Raw genomic sequence first — 27446 nt, forward strand, 5'->3', positions numbered from 1 at the left:
TAATATATCTTGCACTGCAACGTGCAGTATGTGCTTTGGTTTTTTTAGTCAACTTTAACAATAATTTATCATCTTTGAAGGACTTTTTACATTATAGTAAAAATAGAAGACAAAATTAGGCAAATTCTTATTGTATCAATATTTGGCGTGTATATGTAATTTGTTTTTGAACTTATAAAGGTTCTCCCCTCTAATCAGCATTTTAGTAGGACAGAATAAAATGTTGAAGTTCTGCTAAGTATTCATTTTAAAAATAATCCTGCAGTGCAAGTCAGTATGGGACTGTTAAAACTCAGAGATTTCCTTAAAATCTAAGTCTCAGCAGATATCAAATAAACGTGGACAATTAACTAGTCTTCGTATTTCCAAATGAAAATCAAAGTAAAAAGAAACCCAACCCCAAATTCCATAAGCTGTACCATGGCGCTCTCTGCTGGATGTCTGAACACAAAGGAAACTGATCCATAGGAATCAAGATTAGGGGAAGGAATCAAAATTTGCCACGGTTAACATGTCTTTTATACAAAAAAGATTATTCCAATGTGTGATGACACTATGCTATGTCAACTTTAACAATGATCTATGAGCTTCAAAGGAGTTTTTCCATTAAACCTCCAGAAAACCTCAAGAGAAGTCTGCTATGCCCTGCATTGTAACTTCAGCATTTCTGATAATGACACTTTGGCAGACAGCAAAGAAAATTCTTACCCTGTTAAAGCTGTGCTCGTGAGAATCTTCCAGCTGTCCATTGCTAGTCACAGGAATTTCTGCTGCTGAATTTTTGGGAGACTCCTGAGCCATTGCACTTTCCTATAGTATAAAAAGAAACAGGTGGTTTGTCTTAATTTTCCAATGAGTAATCCCTATGAAAACAGTTGACTTTATTTCAAAGTCCTATTGGGAATATTCTGATATACTCGGTCTGCATACATTTGTTTAATCACATCCCCAAATCACAGTTATACATTAGCACAGCTCAATCAGAAGTAACTTAAAGATCTAAGAGAAAAAAACCACTAAAATTTAGCCCATTGATATTGGGGGAGTAAGACACAAATGAGGCGTGGGGCCAGACAAATGTTTTCCATGCACACTTGAGCCTTAGTTTCTGTGTCTCAAACTATAAAAAAGGTGAGCTTAGCTAAAAAAATTGTCCTAGCTATAAACAGCAATAAATACTAGAGAAGTGCAATGAGTTCATGTGTTACAAGAAAAGCTATGATTCCAAACCCTAAAATAGTTTAAGTTGCTTCTTATTTAGCCATAACATAGTGCCACCTTCTGACTAAAGTGTTGGTATGCAACTCTTATGCACTCAGCAGCAGCACAATTGAAGTGAAATGCAGAAGCACGGAAAGAATTCAAAAGCACCAACGGAATTCAAGAATCAAAGTTACCTTCAAATGCAGTTGTATCATGAACAGTAGCAGCAGGTATAACCTATACTCTAAGGTATAACCTAGAAGAGACATTCCCAGGAGAACCGCACATCATTTACAAGCACCTGAAGAGAGAATGGCACCCTAACACTCTCCAAAATGAAGAGAAACTGAAAATCTCATCCCTTTCAAAAAGCTACTCCTACCTCTGCAAGGCAGCTTCATTAGTCATCTGAAGTGTAAACAGTAGAAAAATCAACACACAACCAAGGCAGTGTTTGTTCAATTACTTATATAAAAGTTGTCTGAAGTCTTCAAACCAGCCCATACACTTGTGCAAGACTGGCAATACAAGGTATACCATCAACAGGTACTTGAGAATAGGTACCTTTCTTCCCTTAAAGCTCCTAAATCATCAAACCAAACTAGTTCTTTTCAGTCTAAGGGTCAGGAAGAGAACCAGTCTGAGTCAAGGCTGAAGTACCAGCAGCTTCTCCAACCACACATGAAGCTTTACAGCATAACAATGTAACACAAAGATTTTACTGGTACTTACTGAGGATCACCTGCATCATTCTAATTTGGCAACGTCTTCTGTCATATCCCATTGCTAATATTTCCTCCATTTTCATGCATCAACACTTCATTTACATTAGTGAGATTGATTTCCTCAGTAAGTTTTGAGGTCTCTCAGCTTTTTTCTAACTAGGCGCTGTCTGTGGGCTCCAGTAAATGTGCTTCTCCAACTCCAGATAGCTTTCAAAGCTTTGCTACCATAGCTTCTTCCAAAAAATGTAAATTACTGAGACTTCACCTCAGCTGATCTTTTGAAGTAGAGGTCACAACTCAAACTTCCTTTGGTATCTACGACAAAATCTGAACGTGTAATAAGTTTCTTCAGTTGGCAGCATAAAAACGTCCACCAAGTTCTGAATGAACACTGCCTTTTACCCATGCAGAGAAGAGAAAGAACAAGGAGAGTACCTTGGGAAACAGCTCTAAAAACAAAGGGGACGAGGAAGGATGGACACACTTCAAAAGAGAAATCTTGAAGGCGCAGGAGCAGGCCAGCCCTATGTGCTGAAAGGCGAGCCAGTGTGGAAGATTGGCCTGCCTGAACAGGGAGATTTTACAGGAAATTAGGTAAAAAAAGAGAGTCTATCGCCTTTGGAAAAAAGGGCAGGTAACTCATGTAGAGTTTAAGAATGTAGTTAGGTCATGTAGAAAGAAAATTTGAGAGGTAAAAGCACAATTTGAACTTAATCTGGCCACTTCGGTTAAGGACAACAAAAAGTGGTTTTTTTAAATACATCAGTAGCAAAAGGAGGGGCAAGGAAAACCTCCATTCTTTGTTGGACATGGAGGGGAACATAGTTGCAAAGATGAGGATAAGGCTGAGGTACTGAACACGTTCTTTGCCTCAGTTTTCAACAAGATGACAGGTTGCCCTCAGGACAACTGGCTTCCTGGGCTGGTAGACAGTGACTGGGAGCTGAATAGCCCCCCTGTAATCCAGGAGGAAGAAGTTAGTGACCTGCTGAGCCACCTGGATTCTCACAAGTCTATGGGATCAGATGGGATCCATTCTAGGGTGATGAAGAACTGGCGGAAGAGCTCGCCAAGCTGCTTTCTGTCATTTATCATCAGTCCTGGCTCACCAGCAAGGTCCCAGATGATTGGAAGGTGGCTAATGTGACACCTATCCACAAGAAAGGCCAGAAGGAAGACCTGGGAAACTACAGGTCTGTCAGCCTGACCTTGGTGCCTGGCAAGGTTATGGAACAGATCATCCTAAGTGTGATCACATAGCACCTACAGGACAGACAGGGGATCAGACCCAGCCAGCACAGGTTTAGGAAGTGCAGGTCCTGCCTGACCAACCTGATCTCCTTTTATGACCAAGTGACCCACTTGGTGGATGAAGGGAAGGCTGGGGATGTAGTCTACCTGGACTTCAGCAAAGCCTTTGACACAGTCTCCCACAGCACACTCCTGGAAAAGCTGGCAGCCCAGGTGTACTCTGTGCTGAGTTAAGAACTGGCTGGAGGGCCGGGCCCAGAGAGTGGTGGTTGAACGGTGCCGCATCCAGTTGGTGGCTGGTCACTAGTGGTGTCCTCCAGGGATCAGTGTTGGACCAGTCCTGTTTAATATCTTCACTGATGATCTGGACGAGAGGATTGAGTGTACCATCTGCAAATCTGCAGATGACACCAAGTTGGGGGAGAGTGTCAATCTGCTGGAGGGTAGGAGGGCTCTGCAGAGGGTCCTGGACAGGCTGGATAAATGGGCTGAATCCAGTGGTATGATGTTTAACAAGACCAAGTGTTGGGTCCTGCACTTTGGCCGCAACAACCCCAGGCAGCGCTACAGGCTGGGGACAGAGCGGCTGGAGAGTGACCAGGCAGAAAGGGACCTGGGGGTTCTAATGAACAGAAAGCTGAACATGAGCCAGCAGTGTGCCCAGGTGGACAAGAAGGCCAATGGCATCCTGGCCTGTATCAGGAATAGTGTGGCCAGAGGACCAAGGTAGTGATTCTACCCCTGTACTCAGCACTGGTGAGGCCGCACCTTGAGTACTGTGTTTGTTCTGGGTCCTTCAGTTTAGGAAGGACACTGAGGGGCTGGAGAGTGTCCAAAGAAGGGCAACGAGGCTGGGACGGGACTCGAGCACAAGTCCTATGAGGAGAGGCTTATGGAGCTGGGGTTGTTCAGCCTGGACAAGAGGAGGCTCAGAGAAGACTTCATCACTCTCTACAACTCCCTGAATGGAGGTTGGAGCAGGGTGGGCATTGGTCTCTTCTCCCAGGCAACCAGAAGAAGGACAAGAGGGCACAGTCATAAACTGTGCCAGGGGAGGTTTAGGTCAGACATCAGAAAGAAATTCTTTACAGAGAGAGTAATCAGATATTGAAATGGGTTGCCAAGGGAGGTGGTGGAGTCACTGTCCCTGAAGGTATTTAAGAAGAGACTGGATGTGGCACTTAGTGCCATGGTTTAGTTGACAGGGTCGTGTTGGGTCATGGGTTGGACTCGATGATCTCAGAGGTCTTTCCCAACCTGGTTGATTCTGTGGTTCTGTGACAAGCCACTCTAAGAACCCTGCATATCAACTACAAGCTGTCTAAGTACACCCAAAAAATACCACCTGAGGTGATACATTTCCCCCCTTTGAGGATAAATACTCTCTACAACTAACTTAGCAGAACTGAATTGAATGCTACCCTTTCAAAAATAGTGCTTTATGAAAACTTTCCCTACAATAAGAAGCTAAACATTTAGGCACAGCTTGTAAAAAAAAAAAATTCTAAATACAGAGAGAAGAATTTTCAAATCATTTAAGAAAAAGTGTGCTATAAATTCAAGGAAATGGTGACTTCATAACACACTAACTTATCCCATCAATCCCTCTCATTTAAGATCCAGCAAGTATCTTCTTTCAGCACTGGCAAGGAATATCTCCTATGCCATATATTCACATTGGTCTAGCATACCAAATTCTCCACACAGCCCAGTCTTCACCCACAACTGAAGCACAGAACTTTTTTTTTTAAGTCATTCTTAATACAACTGAATAAACTGAAACCTTGTAGCCTTTAAGTAAATGAAGATACTGCAGCACACCAAAAGGTCTATGCTTACTTTATAAGTACTTCTAAAACACCAATTTGTTTAATTTCATAAAATATAGAATATCTCAATTTGGAAAGGACCTATAAGGTTATCATCAAGTCCAACTCCCTGCTCTTCACAGGGAATTGCTACACAACACCATCAGATCAAATGTTCTAGTTATGTATCATATTAGATTTTGATTTAGGAAATCTGCCCAATAGATCAAGCTTCTTAAGCTTGCTCTGAATCTCACATCTGCTTAAGCTCTAAGACTGCTAGGAACTACACTTTTACTTGACACGGTCAAGTGTGGTATTGTTCAAAATGCTTGGCCTGTCACAGCTACCTGCACAATATGGAAACATTGGCATAGGCTAACACAGATACTTTTGGTCTTCTTTCTGCAAATTATCAGAGAATGCAGTGCAAAGGGGAACTCCTGTACTGTCAGAGAATACGTTTTGTTTGGCAGGGATCACAAACAAAAACACGCCTCTAAATTTAACTAAAGGCAAAACAAATACTTGGCTTCGGTGCTTTTCATCAAGAGTCTCAAATCACCTTGGAAATATTGACATTGACATATTTTTATACATTTATTCAAAGATAGACACACTCAGGCATATGCATATCTCCAGCAAATACATATATTAAAAAATAAAATTCATCAGCTTCTCTGGACAATTTTTGAAATCTACTACAACCTAGAAGCAATTCACCTATTTTTTTAGGCATTCCTACTTGAGTCAAACTATGTATGTAGTTCAGAAAAAGCAAAAAATTACTTGCTAACTTCAGTTTCACGCTATGTTTGAACTGTAACATAATTTTCCTTTGCTGAAAGGAGGACATTTCACCACTCTACTTTTCCAGTCCCTACTGTGAGCCACACAGTGTCCCACCTCTGAACCACTCACCTGACTGCGGTCACCACACACAACTCACTAACCTGGCAATGGACCTTTTCACCAGGTTAATTTTCCAGTGACAGTGAGTTGAATCAGTTTGCAGTGAGGTAAGACAACTACCAAAGAAGTGAAACGAGTAGCTGAAAAGGGGAAGTGGGATAAGCTGCTAATTTGACTCAGACATAACAAGAAACCACTGCCTGCATTTTAGTCAACAGTTTAAGCTAACACTGTGGTCAAAAAAAAGTCCTTGCCCTTTTCCCCAACTCTTCCTCCTATCAGCTTTCACCATTCCTTCACCTCTTCCCTGAGCCAGAGCAATGTATCTGTACAGCAAACAAGATTCCAGAAACACTGCGGGTTAAAAGAACGTGACCTGTGCTCAAAAAGAGGATGGATAATTTTTCCACTCACATCAGTTCCCCAAAACAGTTCATCACATGGGTCCTACACTTGCACCTATGAAACTGAGGAGGTAATAATGCAATAAGAATATATTGAGAATGAAGGACTGCTCTTGGCCACAGCATCAGCTTACTTTAGCAGTGCAATACCTCAAAATACTTACTCAACTGTAGGCTACTACCAAAAACAAGCAGTCATTTCTCTTTACCTCTGCATGTGTTCCTGTAGCCTCACACAATCATGGTGAGCTTATTGATCTGAGAGAAAACTAAAGCATCAAACCACAACAGTACTTCTGTTGAAACAGTGAGTATGATTGCTGAATCAAGTGCCCCTTTGGCAAGTGTAACCCACAGCTGGCTTAACTAAGCATACAAAGAAACTGAATCCTCAGAAGAAAATTTATCATATGTAGAAATAGCCTGAAGTAAATCTTATTAAGTTCCTAAATTTGTATTGATGTATTAAGCATGAATGACACAAGCATTACAGAAAAACATGACGCTTCAGACTGACTTTTTACTTAGAAAAAAATAGAATCATCCTTCAGTAACAATCAGTATTTTCTTCGCACATACCTGTTTACAAACATCAGATTTGGAGATATGCTAAATAGCTGTGGAATCACTATACTGTTCTTCTAAAAGTTTAAAAACAATTAACTGGCACTGAAACTCTAATAGTGATAAAATCAGCATTAGTTTTTTCATTTTTACTCTAGAACAGTCACAAAAATGTTTATTTTTCTGAAACAGCCTCCCAAACACATTCTGATCAGCTAAATAATATTAGGAACCTTAGGAATTTGTTCATAATTTCAAAATGTCAGAGACTTCTCCATAAAGAAGGAACAAGCTGTCTCTGCTCCCAAGAAAAAAAAAAGATTCACTACTTGAGCAGTAGACAGAATACCTTGTTGTAGTGAGATTACACAAAGATTGTTGCCTTTCAAATACCAATACTTTTCCCTGCAGTACTTACACATTTCAGAATGCATGCCTAAATCTATTCAACTTACAAAACAAATACTATAGCACAGCAACAGACTACTGGCTGAAGCAATCCTTCACTATGAATTAATCAGTGTTCTTAATAGTGTCTCAAAACCAACCCACCCACTCAAGATGCTGTGCGTGAGCTCGTAGCCCCATACTAACACCACTGTGCTATGTAGAATTTTTGGTAGTCTGAAACTGTTGTTAGGATTGGTTGATTTTACACTAATATAACTATCACCCAATCACCTCAGAGCCAGACTGGACCTCTTCTGCAGCAGGGTGAGACTCATCAAGTGTTGTGGATTCGCTGCTGTGTTCTGACATACCTGTAAACCAAATAAACCAAATAGGTTTGGCATGCATTAATTGACGTGAAAGGAGCTGGGCGCCGCACCTCACAGAAACTGAGGCAGGCTTTCAGAAAACACTTCTTTTACAAGTTCCGCTAAAGCAAAGTGAAACCTCCTCCCTTTGATGCCTTCAGCTCTCCACAAATCTAACAGAGACTAGGAATACAATCTACTAAAAGTTTCCACTGCCAAAGCAACCTTCCCCCACAGACGACTAAGCTTGCAACATAAAACCTAGGAAGTCAAACAAGGTTCTTCAGCTGATGTATACTGTCACCTGCAACAATACACCGACTAGCATTGCAAAGATCACTACTTTGTTTACATGAAACTTATCCAAATATTGCAAGTTTATATTGATGTTAAGCCACTGAAACCTACTAAGCTGCTCAGTCTGTTAAGCCTACTAGAAACAGAATCCCTTTAATTTTGGTCTCAAAAAGATCTCAGCTACGGAGGCAAAGAGAGGCAGTGACACTGAGCACATGCACAAGAAATCAGCTCTGTGAATGTAGTGATCATGGAAGATGAATTACATACCTAATATAGCTTAAATAAGAAAAGTATCTAAATTCAATTTCAAATAGCTGGTACCTACAATTCATCTAGCTGTTTGAGAGGAGCAGACAACCAATCATTAAAAATTAAACAGTCTGTCAGTATTGAGTATAATCACACATGACTTCAGTTCATTAAGTATTGCACCATTTTATACATGTTCAGACAAATACTAGATTAAGAAAAATCATAAAGAGATCACTATTTGTATTTATATTGTATTTCAAATGCCTAAGCTATAAAAAATTCTAATTAAAGCAAATAATTAATAAGGTAAGCAGCTCGCATGACCAAAACCTGAGAAACTGAATCACCTAAATCATCCAGATCATATTACTTTAAGTAACCTTTACTTTGAAAAATCAAACATAAAATAAGACACTTTCTCCAGAAAAACAATTCATTCAGAGATATCACTGAATGAAGTTGGATTTTTCTACTATCAATACAAAATTCCTTTTGAAGTATAACATCTTCACATATCTTTCTTAATTTTTCAAATTTCTTTTGAATGTGAAAGACCATATGGCAGAGGTGCTGTTTTCCCACAGTCCTGTCCAAACTATGCTTGTGGTTGAAAACAACCTCTGTGCTTAACAGCTTATTTCTGAGTAGCTAAAAAAAGTCCATTGTGGATTAGAAGAATACGTGACATTTCAACGCTCCGCTGGTTAAACAAGAAGCTAAATTCATCTTGTAGTGCAGTCTTTGTTAAGGCAATCTGTTCCTCAGTTTTACCACATCTGTGTTCCTAGAGTTATATTTTTTATATCATATACAAACTTACATACCACAGTAACGCTGTTTAAAACTATTAAGTCCTATAAGCAGTAAAAATAATTTTGATAGAGTTAAGAACTTTTAATAACCTAATCTAGAGGCATGAACCATCTCACAAACCCATGGAGAAGACACTGCATAAAGACAATTCATTTTTTAAAATCCAAATTAATTCACTATTTGTGTTAATTCACCAATTTTGTTGTACAATATTCTTTTCCTGCAAGTACTGCCAACACTTGCCAGTTCTATGATCCAGCTCTGCCCGACCACATTGACCACCTTTAAAACATGAGAAGAGGAAAAAATGTAGATTAAAGGTGGCTTTCATAAAAAGTTCAATTGCACATTCTAATTTAACTACAGAATTTCCTGATGACTGCTTGCACAGCAAAAAAAATAGGGACATAAACATTGAATGCTGTATGCAAGGATGAAAACTTTCTACATCTTCACCAAGATTCAGAAGTGAAGACATTTATGTGAAATTGCGACAATGATGGTATCTACAAACATTTATCATTTATATTTAAGGTTCCATTACAGAAATGCCTACAGACTTTTGCATCTCCATAGTTCTTGCAGGTGCAAAAGTGCTGTTCTTTATCAGAGGTTCCTGATCCTCAGTACAGCATGAATTCTGCATTATCTAGTTGTTGGGGTTTTTTTCCCACTAAAGCAGCCCCAACTTTGGAACATGTTAGGTGACTGACCGGTGTACTAGAACATTTACTACTATCAGTTGCAATTACAACAACTCAGAGATGTTCTACTTGGGAAAAATATGCTTCATCCATATCCTGACATGAATTTAAGCCTGAAACCCTGTATCACTCCTGCCCTTCTGGATCTTCATTTTTCCCCCACTAGACCAGTTTTGCAAATCCACACAAATACTGCACCAGAGTAGAACTAAAAATCAAGCCCCCCATGGTGAAGCTACCTTAATGCATATTAGATTACAGCCTCAGTCATTTTAAGTTTTGCTCACCGTAAATAAAACCACACAATTTCTAACTCCTGGGGGTTTATATATCACTTCTTCATCTGACAAAGTAAAAAGCATAGCAAAGCAAAAACTTATAAACAACATAGTAAGCTTACTCTAGGATGAAGACTTCAGAGACATTTAACCAATTATAATTAGCGGTTAGAAGAGCACACTTATGAACCTTTAATAAAAAAGGCAAATTCATATTTGCTTATTCATGCAAATATGAATTAAATGTCATCAACAATAAATTAGTTTTGAATAAGGAGTTTATTCTTCACATAGTTACATCACTTAGGTAAATGACTTCTGATTTCAGAAATGAGAACCATGGGATTCTCAAGAACCAAATCTCCTTTTCTAAGCCGGATGCACTGGCTCCTTTGCTTGTTTTTTTAATTAACTGCCAATAAAGCAAAAGCAAGATAGCTTCTGTCCAAACTAAGTTACTACACACTTTTATTGTTGTCTTATTACTCCAAGGTATAGATAAGCAATACAAGTTTTTGTAACACTGTAGAAAATCCACGTGCTAGTGAAAAATAATGATTTTACACATATTTTCTTAATTTTGACTTCTAACTAAGAATACTTTCACTAATTCTTGTCAAGATAAAGATCAACTGCTTTTTTTAAAAAGACTGTAAAGAACTGCATTAAACAGTTTCTGCTGCAATCATACCATAGTTTCCTTTTAATGCTCTTGAATTCCCTGGCTGCTCCACTTACACGATCTAATTATGACTGAGAGTTAGAAGACATGATGGAGATAAAGACCGGACAACAAGGCTGCTACTAACTTCCACAACCCCATGATGAGTCAACCTGCCCCTGAACGCTTCCATGCTCTGCTCGTCACCAGATTAGGTAAGCCACGGGCTCCCATTATGATTTCAACTTCTACCAAAACAGAAAGAAACAGTGAATCAAGATACTGCCTCAGCTTCCTAATGCTTCCAATCTGTTCTTCTGTGTTACTTAATCTTTATACTTTAACTGTGTGTGTGTACACACATATACACATAAACATATATATGATTCAGACATTTTTGGAGCTGCACTGATCAAGTAACTGCAAAAGAACCCTTCTGTTATCTTTTCTAGAGAGTCAACACTTACAGCCACCGACTGCAAAGTGATAACTCCTTGCTACTGGTGCCACCAAGCATAAAAAAAGCACACATTAGACACTGAAACTACATTCTGAACTGGACGTTCAGGATGATCCCCCTTAGAGCTCTTCATACGAGATGAAAGGCTATGAGGTCGTGCCAGTTAAAAATGACATATTAGAGATTTACTATAAGAAACGCTGGAAGAACTGCGTCTAGTTTGTAAACAAACACCACACACAACACCTGCTTGTCACACAACACCACAGCGTTCCCATGGTGGAAGAGCAGCAAGCAAAAGACAAATTGGCACACTTAAAACAGTAATTGCCAGGGTGTGGAGTAAGTCTCGGGGGCACGAAATTCACACAGCTTCCCTCTCTCTCTCGCGAACCAAGCTCAGGCTCTGCCCTCCCTGTCCGGGCGCCCAGTGCCCCCCGGAGCGGGGCCGTACGAGATGAGCAGACCCCCGCCTGCCCCCCCCCTCCCGGGGAGCCCCGCGGGATGACACGTCGGACGGGCCGGAGCGGGAGGCGCGGCCCGGCCCTCCCCGCCCGCCCCGAACGCGGGGCCCAGCGGCTGCCCTGGCCCGGCCCGGCCCTCACCTGCGGCGGCGCCGCGGCAGCCCCGGGGGCGTCGTGCTGCGGGGGACGGCAGGGCGGGACGCAGACAGGGAGAGGGGGCGAGAAGCAGCCGGGCAGGGCGGCGCCGGCGGCCCCTCTCCGGCTTTATTTTCTTCCTTCTCCGGTGGCAGCAGGAGCCGGAAGCGCCGTGCCGGAAAGGGGAGGAGGGCGGCGGCCGCTCTGGGCTGCCGTGTCTATGGTCGCGGCCATGGCAACCGGGGGCAGCGCAGCCGGGGAGGCGGCTCCAGGCTCGCCAAGTGCCGTGCCCCTGGGATCGGAGCGCCGGCTGGGAAAGCCAGCCGGCAGAGCGGGAGGGCGCGTGCCCGCGTGTGGATGTGGATGAGCGGACCTCGGTGCCATGGCAGAGGCGCTGCCCGAACACATAGTGAGGAGGAAAAAAAGCATATCTATCGAGGAGAAAATCGACATCATAAGCGCCGTGGAGAGTGGCAAGAAAAAGGCGGACATTGCAGCCAAGTATGGCATAAAGAAGAACTCCCTGTCTTCGATTATGAAGAATAAGGAAAAAGTTTTGGAAGCCTTTGAAACTTTGCGGTTTGATCCCAAAAGGAAAAGGCTGAGGACCGCTTTTTATGCCGACCTGGAGGAGGCACTGATGAAGTGGTACAGGATCGCGCAGTGCCTGAAGGTGCCGGTGAACGGTCCCATGCTGCGCCTCAAGGCGAATGATTTTGCCCAGAAGCTCGGACACAGTGATTTTAGGTGCAGCAATGGCTGGCTCGATCGTTTCAAGTCGAGATACGGTTTAGTTTTCAGAGCTCAGCCTGTAGAAGCAGCTGCAACTACTACAGCGGATGCTCCAACCCTTTGGTACCAGAATGTGCTTCCTTATTATTTAAATGATTATCAGCCAAAAAATGTGTTTCATATACAGGAGACTGGATTGTTGTATCAGATGTTACCACATAATACATTTGCATTTAAAGGGGAAACTTGTTCTGTAGGTAAACTAAGCAAAGAGAGAATAACTGTAGTGGTGGGTACAAATATGGATGGCTCCGAGAAACTTCCACTGCTTGTTATAGGAAAAAACAAAAGTCCACGGTCTTTCAAAGATGTGAAGTCGCTTCCTGTGGATTATGAAGCAAATGACAGGGCATGGATGACTCCAGAAGTGTTTGAACAGTGGATGCATAAACTCGATGGCAGATTTCAAGCACAGCAGCGCCGAGTTGTTATTCTTGCTGATTCTGTCCCAGCTCACACAGAGGTAAAGAACCTGAAGTCTGTCAAATTAGTGTTCTTTCCTTCAGACTCCTCTTCATGTATAGCTGTGAAACAAGGGGTTATCAGAAGTCTGAAGGTTAAATACAGGCACTGTCTTATCAAGAGATTTGTTGATTGTGTAGAAGGTAATAAAGAGTTTATGCTGACCCTTCTTGATGCAATTGAGATGTTGTACCTGTGCTGGAGGGAAGTAACACCACAGACTATTGTAAAAAGTTATAATGGAGCAGAATTCAAATTAGAAACTGAGACAAATGGTAACAACAAAGAGATTGAAAGTGATCTTGATTTGATTGCTCATGCACAAGCAGCTGGAGTGGAGTTTCCAGAAGGCTTATCTTTGGAGGAATATGCAGCTCTAGATGATGACTTGGTAACTTATGAAGTGCACATAAATAATGGAATGATGTCTGCCAAAGAAAGTGTGTCAGATAAAGCTGAGACATTTTTCGGTGATGAAGATGAAGATGAGGATGAGAATGAAGGTGATCAATTTCAGGGAGCTGAACAGGTTTTGCCATCAAAAAATGAGGCTTTGAGTGCTTTAGATACCCTTCGGAAGTTTCTCAGAAGTCAAGACACGGATGATTTTCTTTATGATTCCCTAGTTGACTTGGAGAATTTCATTCAACATGTAACAAGTAAATAAATATTTTAGCAAAGTGGGAAAGCATGTAATTAGAAAAAAAATGAGATTATGTAAGTAAACAAAGGCAGTTTAATAACAAGGATTGCTGAAATGTTCTCTGGTGTGTTTTGCTCAGCTGACTAGATGTACATAACAAAAGAAATTTGAAATTATGAAAAAGGGCTGAAACTGAAATTTTACACAAAATTAGGAACAAATGACACAAATTTGGAGTGAGCTGAATCCTGAAACTGATAACTGTAGTAAGTATAGTGGAGGAAAAAGAAGTTTGGTGCACTCAGGATAAACTCATGACCATGGAATTCTTTCCTCAGGAAGAGATTAGCACTTCTACGCATTAATAATTCCACTGGTGTCTTTGGTTTTTTGACAGTGCAGTAGTAAATATTTATCAGCTCAGTGCTTTTGATACATAAACAAGAAATTGGATAACATGGAAAATACATGCCTAAATTCTGAGAAGTAAGGGTTTTTTAAAATAAACATTTTTGTCCTTAGTCAGGAATTCTGGCCATCATTTATTCTTGCAGCAAGTGATGAACAGTGGAAAGTTACCACAGCTTTCGATGTGTTGTTTTGTTTTGTTTTCTTAAAACTGCTCACATGTGGATACACACGAATGGCATAATCATTTATCCAAGAGTCAAAAGACAAACAAAGCTTTACTTGGGCTGTAAAGAGGTCAAAAAGGAAGGTCATTCTCTCCCTTTCAGCCTTTTCGGTACATGGATTTGATGTAGGTCTTCCTCTGCAACTCCATGTATTTCTACAGTAAATACAGAAAAAAGAATCAGTTTTTGCAACATCTGCACTAAAACCCTCACTGAAATCTTGTTTTATTTACAATACTTGAAGACTTTCCTGTAAGATTCAATGCACTAATGTGGTTTGTCATTTTAAGTCCCATTAACAAGAGTGCTGTTTGCACAAGTGCAGTATGAAATTGAGTAAATTATTGTACATTTACATGTTTTCAAGTATGGGTTTCAAGCAATGTAATCATAGCATAGCCAAAAACTAGAGACTATATGAAATGCACTGCTTGTGGCTTTTTTTCAAAACCTATTTTAAATCTTTTCTGTATCTATCAGTTAAAATTTTTTTTAGAAGTTAGATATCATTGTTCTAATTTAGAGGAAGAATAAAATATTTTATGGAAGCCCTTTAGGAAGCCTGTGTAATAAAGATCATATTATGGTGCCTATATTTAAACCATGGAAAAAAACCTCATGCTTATTTGATTCTTCACTTTTCAATAAATAGTTCGGCTAAAGCTTTGTTTTACCCTTTTTTTTTGGTGTAGGACATTTTATCAGTTTGTGAAAGCATTTGAGAAAATTGTTTGAAGACTGTGAAAATACCAGGGTGGTTTGGTGAGAAAATGCATATGGCTAAACTGTATAAATGTTTTACTAGAACCTCTACCAAAAAACCCACGCAAACTTCTGGGTTTTTTTCGTGAAATATCTGATGTGAATTCCTTCCAAAGGATATTCTGATTAAATAGAAAATTTCTGTTGAAATCCCAGTAAGTAAAGTCCTACATGGAGATTTATAGATTCCCTGAAAGATCCCTCTGAATTAGCTCTTTTAACTATTTATTATTTTATTCTTTTCAAATACAAATGCAAAATCTTTTAAATTAGGAAGCTGCGTGACGTTTTGCTTGCTTAAATACTTCAGAACAAACTTGTGAAATGTACTTTCTATTTTGTCTAAGCTTATTTGAGACCTGTAGATAATTTTCCTATAGTAATCTTTTGATTTAAAATATGTTTCTCTGCAACAGCTTCTCCAGCTAAAAGCAAGTTTAGGAAAAAGTTTCTATTATCCATATAGTAAATATGTATATTTATTACGATGTGACTCCCTGTGGCCCTTATTGGCCCAAGTTCCAGATAAAGAGACCCTCTGTTTCCTTCTGAGAGAGTGAAAAGTGTGAAAATGTTGGATCTGAATGAGAAAGACTTGTGTATATAAGCAGCAAATCTTGGTTAACCAAGGGTTCAACCTACAGGAAGTGTAATCTTCACAAGAAGCAGCTTAAGAAATCAGGAGATGGGAAATAACGTTGTTAGCTGGTAAGGAAGTATATTACTGAGTGCTGTCATACTCACTGCATGTAAACAACAGGAAGGATTTACTATTTGACCTGGACTTTGAAGGTGAGTTGTGGAACTTGCTTTAAAAAACATACAACCCATCAAAATCCTGTATCTTTAGAGAATATATGACTTTTTCCTAGCCTCCTAGTTAATTTGAGAAACTAAGTTAAAATGCACTCACTGAAACTGATTTTGTAGGTCACACACTCTATATAGCTTTCAAAATTATTTAGGAGCCCAAATATTTCTCTTCACTTGGATTTTGGTCACATTGATAGTCAGAGAACGTGAAAACCATTCTGAAGCTTGTTGCTGTTTTGGGTGTCTGTCACAGGGAAATGCAGACTCACAGAGCTGAAATGGTAACGGCAAAAAAGGAAGTGGTGTGCTATGTAAATGTTAATCAATTTAGCCTGTGTACACAGTTTGAGCTAGAGATTTCTTTGTGTTGTCTAGGTAAACCACCAGGACGCTGGCTTTTTGTGTCTGTAGTGGTTTCGTTTGGAGGGAGAGGAAGAATATTACTCTAGACTACACCATATTTAAAAAGAAGAACCTTTTCTACAAAAGGCAGGTTACTAAGGCTGTCATTTGCTATAATAATTCAGATATTAGTATGGACAACTGCATGCTTTTTTCTGTAGCTTTTTTGTTTCATGCCATGGTTAGACTGTGATTATGCTCTTCAGCGTCAAGTCAGTGAGGTTGCTTTCAGTAACCCAAAGTGAATTCTAGAAGTATGAACTGAACATAGGAAGTTTTAAAAACATAACTGACTTCTAGACAAGGCCAAAATAGAAAAAATATTTGGAAGGTATGTTTGATATAATCAAAAGCATCCTCAGATTCATTCTTGAGACAAATAATGTGTAAAATTAAGTATATTCTTCAAAAATACATCTTTATTTGCAAATTTTAATAAATATTACAGTGTGATCTTCTTGTAAAACTGTTACTGAAAGGAAGGTTGCCCACCTCTAATGGTAAAAGGAAACTATTTAACAAGTTTTTACACTTCACCAGACACGTAGCTACAATCCGTGTGAATTGTCAGCCTGCACACAGGTCATCCACTGGCTGTATCATTGTGGGGGTGAGCTCCAGAGCTGGTTTGCATCCTCCGCTTCTGCACTTGTGTTGCTTTGTGTGCCTGTGTAAGGCTTATTAAGTTTTAATCACCGGGGTAGTGAGTCACCTGTCTGAGAAAGTTGTGGTCTGATGGGATGGTGCAACCTCACCCCAAATGCCAAATGAAATAACTCATAGTCTGTTGTTTGAAAACGGTGAGACCTGGGATTGCTGAGGAGGGCGGCAAGTGGTCTCAGCTCTCCTGGCCTCTGCTCAGTAGCGAAGCTTGAAGAGCTCTACTCTCTGGAGCTGTTCTTACAAAACACTTGCTAATCAACAATCACTTCAATGTGTGTTAACTAGTTGCTGGATTTCTCATCTGAAGTCATCCACTTCTCTTGAGAGATGTGGTGTGGGGCTGCCACTGCATCGTCCATAGAAGGAGACCTACTGAAAGCACTGCTTCTAGCAACATTGGTGCCTCATACTTCTAACCTGTATAAATAATGCAAGATGGTATTTTGCTATTCAAAATTCTATTTTTTCCCCTTCCGCCCTTTTTTATCCATTACCTTCTATAATTTTATATTCATTTATATCCTGCTAATTCTAGTGTTAATGTTAGGATTGTTGGCCCGACCTTCTGGCAAGCTGCTTTCCTCCTTACTCTCCCTATTTCTAATATTATCTTTGCAGGTGGTATTTTTGAATCGTCTCATGTGACAGCCGGTATCACCCTCTTGGTACACATCCTCGTGATCTCAGGCCCTAATTTCTCCATTGCTGTATTTAGTGGCCTTCCCGAATCCTTGCTTCATTTAGCTAAGAACATTGAGTATGTCCTTACTTTTTTTTGTCTCTTCCTTTTGTAGAGGAGGATGAGCAGTGCTTTTTCTTGCAGTCTCCCAGGATGTCTGAGAGAACTAGTAACAAAACGCATCTTTCTCTCCTTTCAGATGTCTCCATTTTTTCTTTCTGTCAGTGGTCACTTCTGACCTGTTTGTTTGAGATTCTCAATTTGACATTTAGTATCTTTGTTTAAAACTTTCCTTTTTCTCTTTCATCTCTTACCCCTATCAGCCCATACAATATCCTTGCCACAGTTCACGTTTACATTTACATTTCTAAATATCATACCCTTACCCTTAGCTCTTTAGATCTTTCTTCCTTTCTCTTTTACTGGCCCCAATTAATATTTAAACTACATTTCAAAATCCTTTTTCCTCCTTTCCATGGTTTGATGTCCAGTTCTCTTCTCCAAAAACAAATATTTAACTCTTTCTGGAGACACCCCAGTTTTTTACTTTCCATTTGATTTGGCATGTCTTCATGTTACCCTTACATCAAAGATTATGTAATGATTAAAAGTATGGGGTTTTTCCCTAATTTTACCTCTTTGCATTTTATTTTTTCTCCCATTCTTTATTCTTGGTCATTCCAAGTCTTTACTTTGTTTGAACCTTACTTTTACACTCCTGATCACCAGCATAAATTTTATTCAATTTTTTTAAGCTTGTAAAAAAACAAACCCGCAAACAAAACCTGCACAAAGATGGAGTTTGGGGCTGTTTGTTTACATAGCTAATTGTGTTACAGTGTTGCATAAAATAAGTCAGACTGAAAGCCAGCTCAGATATTAGCTAATTTCTATCAAGGTTTTTTATTTGAACTTACATTTTCTGTTGTTTATTTCCACGCTTTTCTATTTTAATAGTCGTTTGTGAGACTTGAGATGTTTGTGCCCTGTTTGGCTTTGTAGCCAGCCCATATGGCCTGAGATCATGGAGAAAGGCAGGTAGATCACAAAAAAGGAGAAATTAAAAAGCAAGGTCTATTGAAATTCCCCTGCAGTAACTCTGGGAGAACTTGTAAGTCAGGTTAAGCAGAACTTATTATTCAAAATCAATATCCAGAGTCCTTTGTAAATCCATATCCATACACAAATTAGCCTCAGAAATTGTTACAAGAGGTAACACCACAGGTTCTCTGAATTTCAGATGGCAAGAAATGGCCACCCATAATTCAGCTCCACTTCAACATTAATTGACACAAGTTTTTTGTTGGTTTTTTTTTTTTCCTAGAGCAAAATGAGACATGATCTATATAAACTGTCTGTCACTGCACTGCCCAGGGCTCACCAATGTTCAGTAAGCAAACAGACATTTGCCTAGAGACAAGGCAAGGCTGAAACAGCATTTCTATGTAAGAAATGTAGAGTCTAGTAGTTGCAGTAAGAGTCAGATGAGCTTAAAAATTGGCATGGCTTTTCAGAAATTAACTGAGAGACACTTTGTAGTACAGATTTGGGATATGAATTAGAAATACTTTTCACAGGAGCAGATGTGGCATATACAGTAGACATGCAACAGCAAGATAGAAATACAAGTACAGGCAGACAGAGCTACAGGCTCTTGGCTCTGTTTGTTGAATGACTACGAAGAACCATCCAATGCCTCATCAGAAGGGCTTTCCCTATATGTCCCATTACTAACATAATTTTTTCAAAAAGCAACAGAAATTCTCTTATGAACCAAAAGAGACTTAAGATTTGATAATTTCCTGCCGAGTTGGCAATATTGTGCTTCATACTCTTGTAGCATGAAGAAGTTGGCAGCAGAAACCCAAACTACAAAAGGCAAAGCTGAAGTAAATATGTAATAAAACATTCTCACCTGGTCTTCACTCATCCCATGTAGAGTTAGGTGCCCTAAATCATACAACATCTTAAAAGATTTGTCAAAATATAATTTGTTGCCGGCAACCTGCTCACTACAGCTAACAAGAAAGCATTTGGCAAACTTAACGCTTGGATGGTTAGTAATCATTTTGCAATTTCGTGGTTAAATACCTTTAAAAATAACTCAGTCATTCCCTAATGATATCCATACCATTATCTATACCCAGCCATAATGCACATGTGCAACTCCAACATGAATTCCTTGTGAAATGCCTGCATTCCCAGCGATGATCTGTTGAGGACTAATACTGGGATGGCAGATAGCATCCTGGACAATGATATTATATGAAATTTACATTAATGTAAGCTTCCTAAGGGATTATTTAGAATGGGGATTAGGGAGCTTTATGAACTTAAAACTTCCTTTGGATTTCTTCATCCTCTCACTTCATCTCACAGTGGGGAGAACCCAGTGGCTTGCACTAGTGTAGCCTCACAAAGGTGATAATTTTGAACAGTGTTCTTTGCAGGGAGCTCCGCTAGTGTTCACCAGCATATTGGTCTGCAACAATTAGGAAGAAATCTTACAGTGTGTGGAAAACAGCCCTCACTCTCCAGCCAGCAGGAGGTTTAACTGCTGCTCTGCCTCCCAAGTGGGCCGAGCCAGTGTCTTATTAGGATGCTGACTCCTCAGGCAAGGCATATATTTGTGAGATTACATCTTCCAAAAGCAGTAATGCAGGTACTGGTTTGCTTTTAACCATTCATCCTGCACTCTTCTTCCTGTCTGCCATTCCATCTCCTCAGAGACTAAAAATTCCTTGTCAGCCACCTGCCTGATCTGATTGGTCCCCCAGTTCAGAAACCTGGGATAGTTCTGTGCCATCCACCCATCTGACTTACAGGCTTTAAATATAGCTCCTATATTTGGCAGGCTTTTTTTTTTTTTTGAGTACCAGATACTTGCATTCTCTAAAAGCATTTCCACTTCTACTGGGAAAAGAATGAGTTGTGAACCTCACATGAACACCACATTTATCTCTGTGTGGAGATACAATGATAAGAATTTAAAGCATGTGGAGATCTGCCCTTATTGACATTCAAGGGGGTTGCAAACTCAGGCTATGTGAATTGACCTTTGCAGACATGGTAGAAGACATAAAACTTCACAATTAGGTATTCAAAATCAAAATGGATTAAAAGGGAAATTATACATTCACTTTCAGGAAGCTTCTGTTTCCTATAGGATCATATCTACAATTGTTTCCATCAGGAGTTTCTTTAGCCATTAGTTAGCATTGACCTCTTTTACTCTTGATGCATGTGCCTGCAAGTAGACAAATGCCAGTTCTCACAGAATTTTAGTATTCCTTGCCTTGTACTTAGGCTACACCTAAGTATAAAAACTATCTTCTGACAGAAGATTAAGTTTTAGATAGCAGGATATAGGCAATGTAGCAGCCTGTCAGGCCCATGATCTTCTCACTTCAGAACACACTTGGTGCACTCACAGTTTGGCACAGGGATGTGACTGTGGCATGGATAGATATATAGAAAAGGAGCCATAAGAGTTAAGGGGTATCAGTCTGTGTACTGCTATTAGGTTATGTAATGGGGCTGCTAGCAAACACTAAAGTATGTGTCACAGATCTCTACAGCAACCAAAAAAATAGTGAAGGTATGCCATCTTGCACTGCCATCACAGAGATTGGTCAAAATATGGATCCACCTGAAAATGAGCTACAGCATATCTAACCCAGCTCTTTGGAAAGGATTCCTCCCCATACCAGGCTCAAGCAGGAGGAATAGGACATACACAGCTGCTTGTATTTTGTCAAACTCGATGTTTCTACAATTTACACAAATTTATAAGGTTTCACTCAGTGACCTTTTGGTAAGGTCAGCACTTGCACAACTTAATCAAATTCTTAAGGTTTCACTGAGTGACAGCTATATTGTAACTTAACTAGGAAGCCATTCTATATATTCAGACAAGATGAAGTGAATGAACACATAAACTTACTTTAGCCATATAATAAACTGGCATAGTTTCTCACAGGGAATGAGAAAGGTATATCTCAGAGGGAGAGAAACAAAAACAATGTAGCAGAAAAGACATAAGGCAAAATTTATGACTTTTTTTTTTCAGGCAGTCTTGGAGCACTACTGTCAGCTTTACTGAACTGAAAGTTAGATTTAAACACAGGGTGTTGAAAAGGCATGCTTTCTGTCACAAGTCCTTTCAGCATATCCCTCTCTGGGTTGTGACCAATGGCATTTTGGATGAGTATCATAAAAAATATTATCACTTGCATGAAGACCTAGTCAGTGATTAAATACACCACATGTTGGGACGGGGTACTGTTTTCAGAAAAATAAGAACTGTAGGTAAGACATACTCACATTGCTATATGAAAATGAAGGTGCAGGTATGTGATTTTCCAGGTTTCAACATGGTGTCTGAATGATTTCAGATCCTAGACAAAAGTGTACAAATTCCTGAAATAGCATCCTTGGCATTGCAAAGACTGTTGAAAACTTTTTGAGTGAGCAGTATGTGGGTTTAATACAATCACACTGACAAAGGGATGTAACACATATTAGCATATGTGATGGTCAAACCAGTAGTAATAATGTAGTGCCATATAAAAAAATACTTTAATTGAATATTTCTTTAAAACAGATGTGTTTCAAAAATATATGTAGTTCCATTTTCAAATAATCACCATTGCTTCATTCATTGCTTCAGTCCTAGTTTCCACTGGCATAGAGGAGCAGGCAAAGTGCCTTCTAGAGCACCAACACATTTCTATACGGGGGCCTGAAGTTAAAAAGGCGTATGCTTGAAATGCAGACTGAAAGCCTCTCAACAGCCTTAATTTGGCCTCTTGCTTGCATACACATTATACATACAGACTCTCTACAGACTATCACCCTTTTTTCCTTTAATATCTGTCTGGTTTTCAGTTGGATGCTGTTTCTTTGATTCTACTGGGACTATTTACATGCTTAAGTATGTGCTCAGGTTCTGATGGAGAGCTGGACTAAGACAGGACTAAAGGCTGCTTCCATGATTTTAAACATTGGTTCATAATGCTAGACCAGAACTGGCCACTTGGGTTAGGTCCTTTAAAGATATTTAAATGACAAAATGAGAGAATACGCTTTTTCAAAGTATCTAGGAACAAAATTTGGCCCAGATCAGATATCCATAATTTTAAAAGTAGTTAGTGCTCATTTGCATCTTTAGGTATCTAAGTAGCTTTAAAAAAACTCATCTTTAATGTTTCTTTAGAGTCTGGACTCTATATTAACTATTTGTGAAGTTCACTAATTACAGTGAAAATATGCAAAGGAAAAGGAAGAAAACATTTTAATTCAAGAACAGAGAAAGGAATCTAGATGGGAGGATCAAATGAGAGCTGCCACAGCCTAAAAACGTATCGAGCAACATTTAAGCAGAATTATTTTAGGACATCAAAGATTATCTTAGATACTTTAGGTGTGGCTGGAAAAATCTTAGTACTCACATTACAGTTTGGATGTACTGCTGGGGTTTTTTATGGTCTAGTATTACTGAAGGAATGTGCTTTTCAGATTTTGTTCTCTTCTTATGAATTGTTCACAACTGAGAAAATATCTTCAGACAGTTAGCTGAAGCACCCTAGAAATAAAAATAAGAAGGGTTTAAAAAAATCTAGCTTACTTTGTCTCAAGTACCTTGTTTCTCTACTCTTCATTTTATTAAATGAGACAGATTTATGTTTGGTTTTCAATCCTTCGCTTCATCAGTCTCACTTTTGTTATCTCTTTAAGAGAAATGTTTCAATTTCTGTAGAGCCCTGTGGATTTTTTCAAGTCAGATCTTAAACTAACATTGACTTGAAAGTGACAACTAATGAGGAGGCACCTCCATATAAGACACACAGCACTGACATTTCATGCAAAGATAACTCACTGGCTGACAGCTTTTTTCCCTGTTTCAGTTGCTGACCATGCGTCTCTCAAGTGTGCTGGCACATGAAAGCCTGTGGCCATCAAGGCTCTGATCCTTGTGCTAGACGCCCAGGTGATGTTTCTTCACTCACTCCCAGGAGCAGTCACAGAGAATTTCCATTCTCTGAAGTGTTCTTCTAAATTGCACAGATAGTCCTTTTAGCATTACAATTGTATCGTCTGACATGTATCTGACTGTATTGTAAGATTTGCTTACCTCCTGTGCTTGCACAGCCATTTCTGTACAAAACACCTTTATTCCTGATACTGGAGACTGCCATCTGTTTCTGTTCTGAACAAGCATTTGAACCCACTCGTGTCCCACTGGGAGGCATCTCATTCCTCCTAGATTATTACACAACTCTGCTTTTGGAGTCCAGTTCTGGTCAGATGTCTTCTCCAACGGGGAGTGGAAGGGGACCCTCTCCTGTCAACAGCTTTGAAGCGCCCCGGTGACCCACTTGTTCCTTTAATTAGTTTATCTTGGACTGTTTTTATCAAATGTACACGTAATACAAGTTTGGGATACATTGCAAGCCTGCACTGAGACAAAGACCTCATGGAGTCCCACCTAAATTTCAAAGGTAGGAGTCTTGAAAGATTGTGGTGAAGGATTTTATGGGCAAAGCCCACACTAGGCTAGAGGGAGGCACTGCAGGGGCCTACCTACATCAGCCAGTAATGCTGTGTTTCTCCAGTGGTCAAATGATGATTTTGCTGATCAGACATCGTCCTTTCAGAAATGCTGTTTTAGCTGTGGATTTTGCCTGAAGGAAAGCTAAGCTCCAAGGAGGAGGCATATTTCAAAACATTGCCAGTACTGCAGTAGAATGGAGGCATCACATATTTTAGGATTTTACGCAAGTAACAAATAACTTAGGAAGCTTCTGCAATGTGCAAAATTTATAATCCATGTACCACTTTCCAAGAAACGAGTAGAAATGAAGTGTCCAACTGCACTTCAATGTAAGTCTGCCAGCACCCTGTCTGCATTCTTTTTAATTTCAGATGAGATTTCCAATGTTAGAAATCTCTTAGGAATCCATTTTTCATTTTCTTAAAGGAAACTTAGATACAAACATCTGGATATTTTCAAGTATAGTTTTGTATTTTATTTCTGTTCCTACTGAAGTATCCAAAATATTACAGCTGTGATTTAACAGCCTGTATTGTGTGGAAGGAGGAAAATAAAAAAAAAAAAAGGCAAAAAGATAATTACAAGTCCAGTTAAGCAAAGAGGTTCTTAAAGCTGGAAGGTACTTGGTTTTATGCTTTTATTGTCACTCTCATTTTAGATATTTTTATGATACCCAGTTAGGGACTATATCTCATTGTTCTAAGCATTGTTCTAATTTATACTGGTGGCATTGGTTTCAGAGAGATATAAACCTTTTCCTTAAGCACCTCTGTGGCTGAAATGCAATGTAACTTGTCTTCTCAAATAATCTAGAATTGAGAGAGTTTGCTGGAAAGAGAGCTTTATCTTCTGCAACTCATGCAGGCAGTGCTTGCTCTGAAACAAGTACAACCATGGATGAGGTTCCAAATCCACATGAGGTTGCTACACAAGAATGCTGTGGATTTTAGCCTCAATTCTGCAAATCTTATTTAGGTCATTCCACAGAAGCACCATTGCAGCCAGGGCTCTGCCTGGCTTGAGCAGATCCCTGCGGGCTTTGCACATTCTCCCTTCCTTTGATGATTATTTGTTTATTTATTTATTTTAATGTTGCAGTGAATTGCAGTACAGTTCTATTTCCCATTCTTTCACAGTGACTTGTGGGAAAAATTTATCTGTCCTTTCCCAACGTATGTCAGAGGCAGAAATAAGTCATTAAGGGACTAGGAGAACTTGGCTGGCTCTAGCCCTTGCCTGCACTTCAGAGCAGGTGGATTAGCTGCCAACGTCCACAGCAGACAAGCTGCAATAGCAGGAGTTTGTAATATAAGCCCTATAACTAACCCTAAACTTGCCACATGAGTTGCAAAAGTTTAGCTGTTGTTGTTTTCATAGGAAAAAGGAACGAGAAGAGCATGAGTCAAGTGGCTGCAGCATTACAGTGCATTTCTGTTTTTCTGAAAATGTCCAGCTAGTGACATCCTGTAACCTCAGTGATGCAAATCCTTCTCTGATTAGGGATGAACATTAGCAAAGAGCCTAGCTAGGTGTTCAGAAATGCCCTTTATAATATAAAAACCAATGAAACAGTAACATCAAACATACACAGAATATTTCCAACTGTGTAACACACATTGAAAGCACCCAGGAAACTTAGTTGTTTGACCTGTGAAAAGACATTCCTTTTTGCTAAAGTGCATTTTGAATCCTAGTAAATGCACTAAGGCCTACGAAATTAGCAGATACAATCTACCTCTCTTACAAAATCATCTGACTGAAGCCACCCTAGGTTTCCAAATACATGGTTAGTTTTGCAGCAAGGCTGTCACTACAGTTTTTGGTTTCTGCATTTCTGCTATTAAGAGAGATGCATGAGGCTGAGGAATACAACCAAGGCAAAGGCTGCCAACCTTACTTCCCAGGCAGGCAAAAGGGAGCCTGCTGGGAGTGCTTCAGGGGAGCATGATCCTGATGCTATTGGGGATGGACCATGGTAACTGCCCTTGCTTGACAGTCTGATTTGTCAGCATCCAAAATACCTCATTCCTCTTTCTCTACATTTTTTAAAAATTAAAATAGTCAAATGTGTGCCAAACTGCCTCTGTATCACTCTGAAGTCTTAATTAAAATGTAATGTGGCCAAGAGTCACTTTCCCGTACTTTTACTTGCCTTAGAAATCATAATGGTGTACATACCACTGGGTGTCTATCTTGCTCTCAAGGGGCAACAAGAAGTTGTTAGCCAAACGTGAGTCAAAAACAGTTGATGGGAATCTGTGTAGAAAATGCTACAAGCTATGTAGAAAGACTAGAAGGGAAAAGAGGAAAAGATATAGTCTTTTACACTACAAATATGAGATAAAATGCAGCAAACAGAAGTCCTTTTCTCTTTTCTCTTCCAGTTTCTCTGTCTAGGTTTTGTGTTTTAGTAAGGGATGAGTGAGCTGGGCTAATTCTATAAAATGGGGCAAATATGCCAAATATGCAGAGCAGGATAAATCAGGGAAGCATGTTTGCAATCCATGTGGTATTAGAAAGACCAAGAGTGGCAAACTTGGGAAGGAGATGGGGAAGAAATGGAAAGGAGTATAGCGCATCCTTTATACATTAAAGCAACAAAAATACTGTGAAAAAGTATTATTTTGTCTCCTGTTGTCTGAAGTTCAAGAAAAGCTGAGGATGACCAATAGCAGCAGCCTTAGAACCTGAGTCTATGCTCATGAAAACACATAGAGGCTTTGCCCATGCTGGCCACTGGCCCACTACCAGTTTTCCTATCGCGGACTAGACAAATCCTTTGCACCTGGACAAATCCTATGAGCACATAGGAGATGCCTGGTAGCCTCAATTTCTTGACTTTCGTAATTCAAATTATCTCAATTAGACATTATTATTAATCCTTGGAGTTTCTGTCCCTTTTTAACAGAAAAATCTTAAAAGCATTGGCAAGTCTCACCTCTGACACTTCTGTCTGGTAAGTGTTATTAGGTATGACTGATATCATATTAAACAATATCTCCTAGAAAAATTTAATTGGTCAGTCAGTGTCTTCAAAACTCAGAGCTCCTCTTTATCTTCTTGTAGCTGCAATATTGTAACTTTCCTGTTTTCCCACACTTTTTTATGAAGTTCATAAACTTACATTGCCAATATTAAGCATCTAGTTAGTTAACAAACTCATTCAAATGTTTTAAATCTGTCAACAAACTGGTCATTAAATGAATCACTGACCAATTTCTCAGCTACTCAAGCTAAGAAAACTATAACTGATGACCTATGAAAGCATCAGTGTGTTAAAAAAAATTATTAGCTGGAGAAACAGAGCAGCAATTGGTCACTTCCCACCAATCTGAACAGAAAGATTCACC

At 39.6% G+C, this 27446-nt stretch overlaps 2 protein-coding genes across 7 annotated transcripts in view; one reads left to right on the top strand and one right to left on the bottom strand.

Annotated features, from left to right (window-relative positions):
• The window catches only part of ARFIP1 (ADP ribosylation factor interacting protein 1), a 43508-nt gene extending 31617 nt beyond the window's left edge, over positions 1-11891 (bottom strand). For 2 of the 6 annotated variants that reach the window (XM_032685943.1, XM_032685942.1), the window contains exons 1-3: positions 11699-11891; positions 7549-7628; positions 709-810 (exon numbers count right to left, since the gene is read on the bottom strand). In XM_032685943.1, coding sequence (XP_032541834.1) covers positions 709-810; positions 7549-7626 — 180 coding nt within the window. In that variant the 5' untranslated portion in view covers positions 7627-7628; positions 11699-11891. Of the gene's footprint in view, positions 1-708; positions 811-7548; positions 7666-11698 lie in introns of those variants that run through there. The other 4 variants (XM_032685945.1, XM_032685944.1, XM_032685946.1 and 1 more) reach the window with 4 other exon arrangements.
• Positions 11892-11916: 25 nt separating this feature from the next.
• Positions 11917-14671, top strand: TIGD4 (tigger transposable element derived 4). The gene has a single exon (XM_032685940.1). The coding sequence runs from the start codon at positions 12075-12077 to the stop codon at positions 13611-13613; it is 1539 nt and encodes a 512-aa protein (XP_032541831.1). The 5' UTR covers positions 11917-12074; the 3' UTR covers positions 13614-14671.
• Positions 14672-27446: the final 12775 nt, after the last annotated feature.

This window comes from Chiroxiphia lanceolata, chromosome 4 (assembly GCF_009829145.1).
Source record: "Chiroxiphia lanceolata isolate bChiLan1 chromosome 4, bChiLan1.pri, whole genome shotgun sequence".
Taxonomy (NCBI): Eukaryota; Metazoa; Chordata; class Aves; order Passeriformes; family Pipridae; genus Chiroxiphia; species Chiroxiphia lanceolata.